The sequence below is a fragment of the Podarcis melisellensis genome (genome assembly GCF_964234715.1).
Source record: "Podarcis melisellensis genome assembly, chromosome: 8".
Taxonomy (NCBI): domain Eukaryota; kingdom Metazoa; phylum Chordata; class Lepidosauria; order Squamata; family Lacertidae; genus Podarcis; species Podarcis melisellensis.
The window spans coordinates 49,099,676-49,115,334 of NC_138540.1; the positions used below are offsets into that span (position 1 = coordinate 49,099,676).

General features: G+C 40.7%; 1 protein-coding gene across 1 annotated transcript in view; it reads left to right on the forward strand.

Moving 5' to 3' along the window:
- Positions 1-15,659, forward strand: part of WWOX (WW domain containing oxidoreductase) — a 551,988-nt gene that overhangs the window by 6,162 nt on the left and 530,167 nt on the right. The window contains exon 4 of the mRNA XM_081920382.1: positions 6,449-6,627. Within this exon, the coding sequence (XP_081776508.1) occupies positions 6,449-6,627 (179 nt within the window). The remainder of the gene's footprint in view (positions 1-6,448; positions 6,628-15,659) is intronic.

Here is a 15,659-nt window from a genome sequence, read left to right on the forward strand (position 1 = left end):
CAAACAAATCCCTGTTTTACCTGTACGCCATCAGGTGGAAGCATATAAAGTGATTCAGCTAGAGATCCGTACAGAAAAGCTGTATTCACATCATGGTGACTAATGTGTAGATTTTCCTCTGCAGCTAGCTTGAGCATAAGCCTAATGCTCTCATACCTCACTGTGGGTGAGTAGGTCTCGTGATAGTCTTCACCTGGTACCTGTGCAAAACCTCTGGCTACCAATCTGGCTTTGTGTCTGACTATCTTGCCATTTTGATCAGTCTTCGCTTTGAAGACCCATTTGCTTCCAAGCAATTTCATTCCTGGAACTACTGGAACTAGGTCCCATGTTTTGTTCCTTTCCAAGGAATCAAGCTCAGCCTTCATGGCATTTAACCATGGCTCAGCTTCCTTTGAATCCAAATCCTGGATTTCTTGGAAACTTGAAGGTTCAAAAACCTTCTTGGAGCTTTTAACAGCTGTTACTGCTATCTTAGCAAACTCATCAGCAAATCTCTTTGGAGGTCTGCCTTTTGTGGCTCTCTGTGACCTACGAATTAGCCTTAGGTCTTCAACACTCTCCTCTTCCTTCTTAGGAGAAAAATGACCTATTGTGAACAATGGTTCCTCCAATTCTTGATCAGAACTTTCAGAGGGTCGCATAGAGGCTTTCGCACTCTTGAAATCCTCTGAATCACTCGATTCAGTTTCAGACTCAGAATCAGAACCTTCATCAGTGGGTGTGGGTTGTTGCGGTTGCTTTTGACTATCCTCAGTCTCATCACTGTCAACAGGATAACATTGGAAAATTCCCACATTCTCCCCCCACTTGGCATTGTACTCAACACTTCTTGTGAGCTTAATTTCCTTAGAGTCAGTCATCATTATTCTGTAAGACCCTTTCTGATAACCTAGAAAGATACCATGCAATCCACGCTTGTCTAACTTGGAGTGTTGTGGTGAGTGAACCCACATGTCCGAACCAAAAATTTTCATGTGTTTGATGTATGGCTTCTTGCCAAACATCTTCTCATAGGGGGTACAACCAATCGCTGAAGATAACCTGCGATTATAACTGTAAGTGAAACATGAGAGAGCTTCGGCCCAATAACTCTCTGGAAGATTTGCATCATGCAGCAAGGTTTTTAATCCTTGAAGCAATGTCTGATTTGCTCGTTCCGCAAGCCCATTCTGCCATGGCGAGCGAGGACTAGACAAATCGTGTTGAATTCCTTTCTCAGCCAGAAAAGCTTCAAACTGCTGAGAAGTGAACTCTCCCCCCCGGTCGGTGAAAAGAATCTTAATCTTCTTACCATGCACATTTCCCAACCAAGCACAGAATTCCTTGAACCTAGGAAAAGCCTCTGATTTCTGCTTGAGATTGTACACAAAAATATACCTGGAAAATGCATCAATAAGAACCATGAAGTACCTATTCCCACCCAAAGAGGGCGCTAGTGGTCCAACCAAATCAGCATGAACAACCTGGTATGGTTCTGTAGCTTGCCTACTAGACACCTTACCTTTTGCAGCCATTTTCACCTTGTTTGCTGCGCATGCCTTGCACTTCATGTGGTACCTGCAGGGTTTAATAGTCATACCTTCAACCAAGGCAGGCATTTTAGATACTGCCTCAAAATGCAAATGTCCAAATTTCCTGTGAAAATCGTGAATACATTCTGCATGCAAACTTTTGTTAGAACCTGCAATGCAACAAGTGTCATCCTGCACAACATCATCATAATACAAAACAAACAAACGATCAACAAATTCAGCATACAACTGATAATCATTTTTCTTGGTGATGATGCATCTATTGTTCTTAAAGGAAACGTCAATCTTCTTCTCAATCAGCTGTCCAACGCTGAGCAGATTATGTTTCGCGTCCGGCACATAAAGAACATCCTGTATCGATAAGTCCAAACTGTGAAGAACAACAGTTCCGTAGCCTTTACTGGGGATTGTGTGGTCATCCGCCTGGTGAATCGCACCTTCCTGCGGTGTAAAAGACACGAACAGTCGCTTATCGTTGCACATGTGATGCGTTGCAGCCGAATCAACAACGAAGAAAGATCTAGACGTCTTCTGGACCTCTGCAACCTCTGCAACCTTTGGAGCGTAGCGTGAGACCATTGCCTTGTGCTGCGTTGTCCTGGACACCGGACCTTTGCCTTTGCTCTGGCCTTTTCCACGCGATGAGCTTCCGCTGCGCTGCTCTGTCTTGGCCCTGGGATATTTGCATTCCCTCTTCATATGGCCTAGACGTCCACACGAGTAGCATTTCACTGCCTTCAAAGCTTTGGCGCCATCTGGTGGTTCCACTGCACTATGGGATGACATCTGTGAAGCCTCCCCATTTCCCATGCAGCCATCACCCCGCCGAACCGCTTCATTCTGAATCATGGCAGTTTCACAGGCTACTGTGAGTTGAGCATTTGGCTGATCAGTGGTATCAAATTCCCCACTTGCTTCATCCAGCCTTCTGCAGCTAGCCATCACTGCTGCTTTAAATCAAGCTGCTGTATACATGCTGCTTCTGTGTACAGCTGCTTCAATCCAAAGGCAAAATCAAAACAGCCTCTGCATGTGAGCCTGTGCCGCTCTTCTGTTTATATGCTTTGTTTATCTGCAGCTGCTTCAAACTGCATTCCAAAAGCAAGTTCAAAAGTGAAAGTCCCCAAGTGCTTTCTCTATGTCCTAATTCCTGCTGCGTCACTGAATTCTGCAGCTGCTTTGAAACAACAGCACTTCTAAAAGTTACTTTCACTTTCCCAGCATAGCGTCCCTTTGAGCCATTTGCCTGTGCCGCGGCAAAACCGGCTATAAAAGTTCAAAGTCCAGCCATAAAGCCATTAATTAGAAGCTGGCAGGCTGCCCGGAGCAGTAGCACATACCTTCATCAATCATTTTGACGCGCAGAGCAGATACCGTGCGTTCCGTCTCTCTGCCGCTTTCCGATGCTTTGCCGGCACTTCGTCTCTTGCTCCTTTGTTCCTCTGCCAGGAGCCCGACTTCTGAAGACCAATCTCAAAACACTGCATTTTTCTGGGCCCGAAACCAAATGTTGTTGATAAGCAGTATCCAGTGCACAGCGGAATGATGAGAAGTATGAGCCAACATGCTCTATACTACTTTATTTACAGTTCAAAGCTGGTAAGTTACAGAAAAACATCTTCCCTCTGCCAGAGCAGAGAAAGCGTCATCTCTCCTCTAAGGCACGGAGAGAATCACAAACTGAAACTGCAAAGAACAGTGAAAAACAGGAAACCAGTGTACGTCATATCCAGTCTCCTGTTCCCGTGGGAAAACCTCCAACAGTACAGACTCTGTGGAATGTAAACAACCTGTCTCGTGACAAGCACTTCGCTGCACAGAGAAGGAAGCAGAAACCAACAGTAAATAGTTCCCATAATTATTGTTGTTGTTTAGTCGTGTCCGACTCTTCGTGACCCCATGGACCAGAGAACGCCAGGCACCCCTGTCCTCCACTGCCTCCCGCAGCTTGGTGAAACTCATGCTGGTAACCTCGAAAACACTATCCAACCATCTCATCCTCTGTCGTCCCCTTCTCCTTGTGCCCTCAATCTTTCCCAACATCAGGGTCTTCTCCAGGGAGTCTTCTCTTCTCATGAGGTGGCCAAAGTACTGGAGCCTCAGCTTCACAATCTGTCCTTCCAGTGAGCACTCAGGGCTGATTTCCTTCAGAATGGAGAGGTTTGATCTTCTTGCAGTCCATGGGACTCTCAAGAGTCTCCTCCAGCACCATAATTCAAAAGCATCAATTCTTCGGCGATCAGCCTTCTTTATGGTCCAGCTCTCACTTCCATACATCACTACTGGGAAAACCATAGCTTTAACTATACGAACCTTTGTTGGCAAGGTGATGTCTCTACTTCTCAAGATGCTGTCTAGGCCTGTCATTGCCCTTCTCCCAAGAAGCAGGCGTCTTTTAATTTCGTGGCTGCTGTCACCATCTGCAGTGATCAGATCCCATAATATTGGAATACAAAAGAGCAGGAGAAACAGAAAGTACTATTTCACACAATACATAGTTAAACTGTCAAATTTTCTCCCACAAGAGGTAGCAATGGCCACCAACTTAGGTGACTTCAAAAGAGTTTTAGACAAATTAATGGAGAATAAGGCTATCAGTGGTTACTAGCCACAGTGACTAGGTTCTACCTTGCTATTGTCAGAGGCATTATGTTTCCAAATACTAATTCCAGGGAGCTGGGGAGAGTGCTGTTGTTCTTAGTTCCTGCTTTTGGGATTCCTATAGGCATCTGCTCTGCCACTGTGAGAACAGGAGGCTGGACTAGATGGGTCATTGAACTGATTCAGCAGGCTCTTTTATGTTTATAGGTTTCATCCCTTGCACTTACAATTACATGGTGCCTGGTTGAAGGTCCTGGTGGGAAATACCTCTCCCTGAGACTCGGTGAACCACTGTCCTGGTGAACAATAGTAGACTTGATAGTCTGACTGTTTAAATCAGCTTCATGTAGTCATTGCATTCGACTCTTTTTCATAGCCATTTTTCTGTCACCTTCCCAACACACAGAACTGAGACTTTAAGCCAGTAATATCACAATTGGCCTTCAGTTACAGACTATTAATGTTTTTTACTTGTTGCGGACCACTTTATTTTTACTTAAGGAAAGCTAATCCATAGAGATGAAACTGGAAACTGTTCTCCATTGACTTTCAGCCTTTTGTGCTACAGGAACAAAATAATGGAAAACTCAAGAGTTCTATATTTGTAGGTTTAAGATAGCCACAGGTCTTGTAAACTGCTGGGTGTTTTTTTAGCAATCAATCTGTTTTTTCAATCCGAGTGTTCAGGAAGTTATGTCTATTATAGATTTCTGGCCAGAAGAATGCCTTACAAACAGTGACAATTTAATGTAAACAGTAATGGACTATGCAAAATGTATCTCATTTGAATCCCTCTTTTGATATCCCTGTTGTTGGTTAGAGCCTGTAAGATTATTGGTAGGATTTTTTGGTCTGTCCTCTAGGGTCTAATTTCATTCCTAAAAGACTCTTACCACAACCTCCAAATTGTGTGATAAAATTATACAAATATACAACTATTTACAAATTACACAACTATAAAATTATACAAATAGTTCACAAAACCTTATTATATTTGTAATCCACCCTTCCCCTGAAGGTTCCAGGGCAAGAACATGTAAACATCAAAATTAGAGTTGAAACAATGTAGTACTAAGCTGAATGCAAGAATGAAAATCTGCCATCAAATTGCAGATCCATAAAAGCAAAGTAGCAATGACAAACAGGTGCTCATGTTTTCCAAGTTATACCTCCCCAAAAATCTGGGCAAAACAGTTTGGCTTCACCTGCCAATGAAATGAGGCTAATGTTGTTGTGAATCACACCTTGGTGGGCAGGTTATTCAAAGAGTAAATTCAAAGTGATGAATTTTTTAAAAATAATACATTTTATTTTATTTTATTTTATTAATACACAAAATAAACCAAAGATAGAGCATAAAGAAATACAATTACAGTAGGTTGAAAGCAGCATAAGTTTGGACATTATCCTTACACTTGTTCCAGAACATTACAAAAAAAAACCACTTGTAAAATAAACCTGTTAGACTAGTTTATATGTATTCTTTTATAAGTTAGTTAGTTTAATCATAGTTACTATGGACCATTTTTTCTCAGTCCATTCAGATATTGTAGGATATATACTTTACCTCGAATTTTTAGCTTTTTTAGTCTTAGCGATAGTTATAAAATTGAACACTATTTTAAAATCATTTTTGGAATAACATCTTTTAAATAACGAAGCAGAAATATTTAAGGCTCCAAGGGTATATGATAGCCTAACAAATCAGATATTAGCCTGAACAGATTTCAACAATTTTATCTAAGAACAATTCCAAAGGGCACGTATTTAATCCTCTTTCTATCATCCACATTTTCAACATCTATCCAATCCTAACTTATATATTAAATTCAATTTATAAGGTGTTGATCAAACCATTGATCAATAGTTTTAAAATAGTTCTCCTTTAGGTCTGCTGAAATTATATTAGATAAGAAGTTGTCCCAAATCCATTGTTTCCTTGTTATTCTTTGAATCTCACACCCATTTTCTCATATATGTATCCTGGTTATGTTCCAAGTTTAACCAAAGGTCATAGAATCTTGCAGTTATGCCTTTATCCAGATGAGAGATAGAGTTTCTCATTTGTCCTCTTTTCTTACTATTCCACATTTTTGTATTGGAGAGGAACCCCCTGATAAAACTTAATTTTTGCACTTCTCCAGGATTGTGAAAGAATGGGGGTTGTGGAGACTAACAAGGTAGGGCTCAGCAATACAAGCAGCATGTCTGTAACTTAAAACTGAACAGGGACATAGCAGTGTTTGAATATAAAGTATTTGCATTGTTACTGAAGATATATTAGCATGACCATTGTTTTTGTTTTTCTTAAGCCACATAAATAAAAGGACAACATACCTTGACCCAAGACTAGCATTTACCGTAGAAGATAACCCAATGAAACCCAATGCCAAGCAGAAGTATGATGGAAACACCACTGCAATGGAAATCCTTCAGGGTCGTGATATGAGTGGAAAAGTGGTCATAGTCACTGGAGCTAATTCAGGAATAGGTAGGTCAATATTGCATTCAGTTTTGTGGCAAGCTGTATCGGTGAATTTGCATGTGTTACATGCATGTGGATACTACCTCAGTGGTCTTCATAACTGATTTTCAAAATACAAGGTTGATCAATGCTATATGTGGTATATTTCTGTATAAAAGGACCAACATTCCAAACTTAAATTTATTTAATTGGATGCAAGTCCCAATAACTACTTATTTCCATGTAAAGGTTCATCTGCACAGAAACTTGTCCCAGTTCTGATTTGTCCCTTAGCATCAAATCTAAAAGTACAGTCTGTCATGAAAGGAAGGTATGAGATGAGTCAGGAAAACTGTACGCCAAGTGATGATGCATTATTACACAATTGTCTGGTTTGGCTACTTCACAAGGAACGTTCTAGATATAATTATTTAGAGGTTTTGGTCATAGTTAAATTCTTGGCAGTTATTGTTCTGGATAGCTTTGCTACCAGGTACTTCCCATTGCTTGGTCCTTGCTCCTTCCCAGCTAGCAGTGCGAAAGCACGTCAAAATGCAAGTAGATAAATAGGTACCGCTCCGGCGGGAAGGTAAACAGCGTTTCTGTGTGCTGCCCTGGTTCGCCAGAAGCGGCTTAGTCATGCTGGCCACATGACCCAGAAGCTGTACACCCACTCCCTCAGCCAGTAAAGCAAGATGAGCGCTGCAACCCCAGAGTCTTCCGCGACTGGACCTAATGGTCAGGGGTCCCTTTACCTTTACCTTAATTCTTTTAATAAAGGTACCCCTGCCCGTACGGGCCAGTCGTGTCCGACTCTAGGGTTGTGCGCCCATCTCACTTAAGAGGCCGGGGGCCAGCGCTGTCCGGAGACACTTCCGGGTCACGTGGCCAGCGTGATGAAGCTGCTCTGGCGAGCCGGCACCAGCACAGCACACGGAAATGCCGTTTACCTTCCCGCTATAAAGCGGTACCTATTTATCTACTTGCACTTAAGGGTGCTTTCGAACTGCTAGGTGGGCAGGAGCTGGGACCGAATGACGGGAGCTCACCCCGCCGCGGGGATTCGAACCACCGACCATGCGATTGGCAAGCCCTAGGCGCTGAAATTTTACCCACAGCGTCACCTGCGTCCCTTAATTGTTTTAATATTGAGCCCAAAACAGGAGCTCCATCAAAAGAAAGCATACTTTCAGTTTGCAAATTCAAAGCTACCTAAGGAGGTGGGGGAGAATATATTTGGCAGTTAACTGCTTTCTAGTTCCTTTAAACTTCATAGAGTGAGGAAATGTATAATATGATGACAAACATAAGAGGCTGTTCCTTTGAGTACACCACCTTTTCAAAATGAAACTTTAAAAATATTCATTGTTGGGTTCTACTTGCTTGCTATTGAATGTCTTGTCACTTTGGTTTTCTGCATTTCTGTGGAGCACAAAAAAATATTAGCTGACAGTTTATAAACACTTGTTGTAATTAGCAACTAGTATCCCTTCACCTGTATTTCCAGTAAAGGAAGTGAACGTTAGTGATGGGTTTTGAAAATTTACTGCTTCCAAGTTTTATTAAAAATATAGTGCAGGGTATTTCTATGTCTCGTAAAGCATAGTTCAGGGAAGTCTGTTTCTATCAAGTGGCAAGGTTTTGTTTTTGTATTTTGTTCAGTCTATGGAGAATAATATATTTTGGTCATAGCTTTAACATTATTGGATTTTTTATGTGTCTTAGCATTTCCAGTGTGGTGTAAAGCAGAAACATAGCATAAAAATGTTTTAAAATAATACACATTTGGCAGCCATATCCTGTGCTCCTACCTTACTTGTGAGTTAGCAGTTAACAGTCTTGATTTTTTTCCCCACTAGAGGGCTCTATTGCTCTTCTGAAAAAATGAAGCAAAAAGAAAGAGAAAAAAGAGCAACATATCAAAGTGCTTCAAAGTTTACCAAAACAAATATTAGTTTTGTCTTGGGCTTTTTATATATCAGTTGCTGGTGCTAAAGTTCAAATGTGGAAGAGTAGGTGAACTAATTTCTGCAAGTAGTTGACTTCATCTTCATTGGCAAATGTATCTGACAAAACTAAACACAGTAGTTTGTAGTATCCCAGAATTTTTAACTTAAGATAAAGATAAATGTGGATATCAAAGCACTAGCCTTTGTCTTTTAAGGCTTATATAAAGATTTCTTTATGTCCTTGAAATCCTGTGTAGTCTAGCTTTGTGTATGCAGTACTCACTTGGATCTAATCTCTTGTAGGCAGTGCAAGAACTCTGCAACATGATGCAAGAACACTTGTGATGCTGCTGAAATTCTTTAAAGGAACACTTTTTCTCTAGGGACATAGGCAAAGCTCCCTAAATACTTCTATTACAAACTGTAACATGCTTAAACTCTTTTGAGGAAAAGCAATATTGTATCTGCTACTGTACAATAGTAGATTTGGTCATGATTGCCATACGCATGCATGCCACGAGTCTCCTTCAACAAACCTTTTGCCTTTGAATGTCAAAGTAATTGGAAAACTGTTTGAGTGTGTGTTGATGCCTGGCCCCTGAGTTTATGTGTACATGGGAGATTAAAGAGAGATGGAAACTAAACAATTCAGCAAGTCACATCTTGTCAGTTTCAGTTGCACCACTCTGAGAGGAAATATATACACCATGGCCAGGATGCAAAAAACAGCACAATTAGATCTGTACACTCAAGGGGGAGCTTTTTATTCCCCATTCTCAAATATTAGCCCTATATTGCTTGTGTCAAGCAGTTCTCAAAAACTGAAAAAAGTTCCAAAAGCACTTTGTGGTTGGGGGTCTGATCTTTCAAGAAGAACAAGTCAATTTGTACTTATCACAGACAAGCCCTTGAATTACTCTTTGCCCACCACACAGTGTCTCTGCACCTGTCTTCTATGATATTTATGCAGTGGTACCTCTGGATACGAACAGGATCTGTTCCGGAGCCCCGTTCGCATCCTGAAGTGAATGCAACCGTATCTGTGGGTCACAATTCGTCGCTTCCGCGCATGCGCGTGACGTCATTTTTACCGTCATGCACGAGCGGCGAAACCTGGAAGTAATGCATTCCATTACTTCCGGGTCGCCGCGGAGCGCAACCCGAAAGCGCTCAATCTGAAGCATCTTCAACCCGAGGTATGACTGTACATGTTAGTAACTACTTTGTGTTGCTCCCTTGTCTTTGAGTCCTGCATAGTTATTTGATCTTGCATTGTTTTGCATTTGTCTCTGCCTGAGACATGATGAAATTGATATTTGATATCACAATTGGTCCCTCAAAAGGTAGCTGCCAATAACACTTTTGTGCTCTATAGTGCCATCCCTTTTGTTATAGCTGCTTTCCAAAACCTGACTAAGTGATGATAAGAGATGCAGTTTTTAAATAGTTTTGCAAACGTGCTTACCTTGGTGTCCTTGTTTTGTTTGCCCTTGTGGGCTGAAGACTTTTTTTTGTCTGATGCTTGAAATGGAAAAGCAAACTAATGGCATGTGAGGTATGCAAAACTATCTTTGTGTAACATTTGTGTTAAATTTCTTTTAGGCTTGTCAAAAGTAGACAAATGCAAAGAGAAAATGAATTGGAATGCAGTCATTGGAACCATAGTGGCAGATGTGATCAAATATATTTGGATTAAGGGAAAACTGTAAAACCATAGTGTTGGGGCAAAGCTATCAAAATAGTTAGATTGAATTATGAATATTGTTTTTCCACTATGCAGAACTTTTGAATAGTTTCTGTTGTCAGATCTTAAAACTAGGGGAGAGCTAATATGAACAGGAACTTGATTAAGGTGGGAAAAAAATCTTTAAAATGTTAGCAGAGGATAGCCTAAACGTCCTTGGACTATGGAAGTGTTTTTTTAGATGGTGATGAAGAGTTTAGTAATACCCTACTTCCTGCAGATCATATAGTAGGATACTTTCTTTAGTATATTTTCAATTGAAAATAATCATCTTGCTGTTTGCTCAAAATCCCACACCTGCACATTAATTAGAAAGTAGAGTTTCATTAGAATCCTGATTATCTAAATTTGCTGTGAAAGTTCTCTTAAATCTCCCAAGCACAGATGCCAGACATTGCTTGTTTTTGTTTTTTCCAAGATATGTGGCTTTTGGGAGTTTTCTGTGAAATCTACAGCTCTTGGGAACCTTGGCCTTTATTTTTAAAAATAAGCAAAGTGAAAACCTAGTCCTTGTAATGGTAGAGATGCATTTTTAATATGTTATTTTTGTGGGTGGGGAGTGAAGCAGTCCTTATCACTGTCCATCATTAATGGAATTTCTTCAGTGCCTGCCTAGCAGAAAACTGTACAGTGGAGGAAAGTTGCATGGAACTTACTTGCATTTAGTGTCAAAAATGCTCAAGGTCTGTTACCTTACTCCCCAAAAGTGTGCTGCAAGTATTCTGCACTGTTGCAGAATCTCACAATCAAGTATACCTGCAGGGTTTTTTAAAGTTTTTTTTTTTAATTGGGTTTAAGTTCAAATGACTTCCTAGTATGTATATTAGCGTTGCCATCTTTTATTGTGCTTACTTTTACATTAGCTACCATTTTCTCTACGTTCTAGATTATGGAGTTAAATTCTTAATAATAATGCTTTTGTTGAAATCTAGTAATTTCCACTGAGGTATTTCTAGAAATGGTATCTGTTCCTTGTATTGCCTCATGCCTGCTTTGATAAATCTATTACTTGGGTAATGAGCAGTATACATGGATGGTTAGTCAAGTTATTGAACTCTATCAACTTTGGCTGAAATTCACAATGCAAGACAAACTTGTAATACGTAAGATTACATTGAGGCCAAAAGGTTCAATAATTACACTTGTAATGAAATCTCTTTGGTATATCACTTGTTAACATTATTTATCTTTCATTACAGAACAACTCTGTGCACTACCTAACTCTGTAAGTTGGAGTCACATGAAGGCTTATTTAAGAAATGTAACAGCTCCCCCCCTTTTGCCCTGTCACAGCTTCCCCTGTAAGCCCTTGTGGCAGTTTTGGTTCGTAGCTGGATTAAAGCTCAGTTCTTGTGAACAAGCTGTCATTGCTGCTTTTATATCCCCCTTCCAATTTTCCCGTAAGCCTTTTGGGAGCATTGTTGACTTTTGACACTTCAAGAATATCTAATGGTTAGGGCTGCGGCATCTAGCTGGCTAATAGTAGGTTAGGCTAACTGCTTATAAACCTTCTGATCAATTTGCAAAGTGTGCTGTTCATGGACTGGGCATCATAATTTGTTTGGTTTTTTTAAGTTTAATGTAAGTCCTTAATGAAAATTACAGGTGACAGGTGCTATCTCAGAAAGAAGGAATGCCTTTTCTAAGATAATGTATGTTGTGATGTTCCTGCAGTTCCATCTAGTTTGACTTTCTAAATGGAAGACTTACTTGGGTAGATGTAGGGAGGCAGAATGGGAAATAGAAAGTGTTTTGTTTTCAACACATCTTTCAGACTTGAAGCCCTTCTAGTCTGTATCAGGTAATGTTGCTTTTTAGGGGCTTTAGAAACCTATTAAAGTCTGCCTTGGGCAAACATAATGTGGATTAATGGTTGCAGTAGTTGGCTGGGATGCTGCATATAATCTGCTTAGAGTTTGATAATATTTATTTTGGTCTACATAGACTCATAAAATTGTAGATTTGGGGTCAAGGGTCATCTAGTCCAACCCCCTGCAATACAGGAATCTTTTCCCTAACATGGGGCTCAAACCGACAACACTGAGATTAGCAATCTCATGCTCTACTGACTCTATTCTAGCAGTCTATAGTAGCAAAGCAAACTGTTATCCTCCCCCTGCCCCGCCCCCAAATCAGAATAATTGCAAGACTTTCTCCACGCTTTACTGGGAGAAGTAAGAACCTAAGGCATCCTTCTAAACTACTAGTACCGATCTAAGAGCTGCCATTTAGGTGGTGGCATCATGACATTGTTGTCCTTGTATTTCTGAAAAATTCCATATATTCCTAGCATTTGTCATGACCCTGGTTTTGCATGGAATTTGAAGGAGGGAATAATATACTGTGTTGGGACTGTGACCCTTTAGGGGCATCCTGTGTTATGTGTAGAACTGCACTCGCAGAGTTTCTTGGAAGAAGCAGACAAAAAGATTGAAGACTATAGAGCAGATGAGCCTTTGCATTTATCTTCTTGCTCCCCAAAAAAATCTGTGAGCTTGTTTGGGTGATACTTGTATGTTTGTTTGGGGGGGGGGCTATTGTCTTTTGTTAATCAATTCCTAATGTCCATTTGATCCCTCTGTGTATAAATAGAAGAATAAATAGAGAATGATCTAAGGAAACTGTCGTTGGTTCCATTTGTGTCTAGAAGTTACACTTGTTTTCCCAACTCAAAGAAAATGTGTTGGTTTAATGCTTGAAAAGATCCACCACACTTTAGCTGACAAAACAGTCTTCTAATTTCATCTGAGATGAAATATGCCTTTTTAATTTTATGAAACTGCTTGTATTAATATTGCACTGTTGTACTTGCCAAAAGGAGATTTAAAACATGCAACTAATTTTGTTTTTCCTTAATGCTTAATTAGTACTCTGTTCTGCAGTAGCTTGCTCACAGAGGAGCTGCACAGTAATTTTCACATCTGAAGAAGAAGCTGTTGAGTAGCAAGTACCCCCTCCTGCTCTATTTTGCTGTGGGCATGAAAACCTACCTTCTCTTAAACTTCATTCTCACAAAGGCATTCTTTCCCTGGAAGATAAACTTGCTTTGTCTTCTGAAAAAAAATGGAAAAAGAATTAATAGGTAGAGCAATTGTGAAATACAAAGCTGTGGGTTGTAGATTGTCGCAAGAAACAAATCTGCTGGGTAGGTATTGAAAAAGAGAAGAAGGGGGTCTTGCTAACTGAAATGAAGTAAAATTCCAGGAATTTGGTTTAATGCAGGCTAATCTGATGGCATGTAGCTGAAGATCGAGATTTCCAGTTGAAGAGAAGGCAGTGAGACATCTGTACTGAAGTATATGAAATTCTTAAAGGCTGATGCTGCTATTTGTGATGTACCAGATTGAAAGAAGTTGACTTACAGATATATCCATAAAACTGAGCTTTCATTAGAAGTCTGTGTTGTTTTTGTTCACTAATATTGACAGGGATTCAAATGAGTGCTTCAGGTTCAGCTGAAGGCTCAAGCATGTCCAGTGTAATTTTTAATGTGCTCTTTATTTCTTTCTATTTTTTTTTCTCTCTCTCTCTGAATAGCAGAACCTCATACCATGTCACAAAATAAAGTTGAAAAACCACTCACTTGAAAAAGAGGGTTACAGTATGGCATGATATTCAAGAAATAGATGTTCACAGTTCTCTTGGATACATGAAATTATTTTTGTGGGATGCAGGTCATCATGTTTAACCAAAGCAAAGACAAAGCAGTAGGTGATTGTCCTTTAAGCTCAGCAGGGAAATGCTGGCATAGTAGAAACCACAACTTACCTTTACCAATATATGCAACTAAATAAACTGAATGTTTAAACTGATGACTCAATTTTTTTGTGCCATCTTCTGGAGGCAGGTCATTTTTTCCATTATATTGATACTGTACCACAGAGGAAAAGAACAGATTTTGCCTCAAAAGAGTGGCTGTAAAGCAAACAGTTACATTATGAATATACCAAGTATAGTTCCCTAAATACAGATTTCTGCTAATGAGACTAGTTTCATTTGTGGGTTGCCAAGCTGCGTTTCTTCTTAAGCATGCACTTCAAAAAAGTGTTTGGGACTGTAAAGTAGAAGCCTGTAAAAAGTGACAATAAAGGGCTGTTTTACTGAATTGATGCGATAGCCACTCACATGCAGGTCAGCTGCCTGCTTGATAGAGAGAGGAGCATGAAGGCAACTGGATTGAGTGTGTCTCCTTTCCTACATCATAGTGTACTGATACTGTGAAAGCTTTACCTCACTTCAATATGGAAGGTGCTGTGACTGTTCACCTTTAGCAGAGCATATTGTGAAAGGATGGCTGACTTGGCACTATGCTTAGGATTGGAGGTAAAACTAGTTTTGAGACGTATAGATTAAATCTATATTATGCTGGCTTCAGTGTAATTTAACTACTAAATACAGTGTATACCTATTTCACCTTTTCACTAAAATACTCACGTTTGTGTACACAATAATAAAAATGTTTGAAATGCAAACTAATATGCAGAATGGTAGCAAATAAAGTAGTTCAAAATAACTACGCTGGGAAGTTAAAACTAACAACTTGGCAGTTCAAATGTCTTCTTAAAGAAATAGTGAAAGGTCATAACAAAGTATCTGAGTGAGGACACTCGCTAGGAAGGCAATGCCAGAGAATAAGCTTAGCCACAGAAAGAAAAAAATCCTCTCACACATCTTGTCTTAATGTGATTTGGACGTTAGTGGGTATTTGATCTGCTTCATCTGTTTATTTATTTTTGTCTGTTTGTTTGAATAGGCTGTTACAATTGGATTAAACATTTGGTTCTACAGTACTCCCCTATTTGTGTACATCAACATATTCCTTTGCCTTTTTGAAGCTAGATAACAAATGTTAACATATATCATATGGCTCTTATTTTAATGAGTGGGATGGAAGTTAGAATTGATAAATTAGGCCAGTGTTTCCCAACCGGTGTTCCGCGGCACACTACTGTGCCGTCAGACATTGGCTGGTGTGCCGTGGGAGGGAGGCGGGCGAGTCGGGCGGTGAGAGGCGGCGGCGGCGAGGATCCGCGTCGAGCCAGGGGCGGCTCCGCGGTGGTGGTGCCGAGCGGCGGGGCAGCGCGTGCAAAAGGGAGGAGCGCGAGACAGCGGAGGAGGAGGAGGCCGGCATGTCCGGGCAGCAGCAGCAACAACAGCAGCAGCAACTCCCGGCGACGGCTCCTCAAGCCCCGCCGCCGCCCCCTCCTCCGCCCGCTATCGCCGCCACCACCACAACAGCCGCCGCCGCCTCAGTTGCCGCCGTCCCTCAGTCCCTCGCTCTGCTGCCTCCTCCCACCCCCAAAGCTTGGAGGTTCCCCGGCAAGGGGGGGGGGGAAACTTTCACTTTCGTGCGTCCCTCCCGGCGT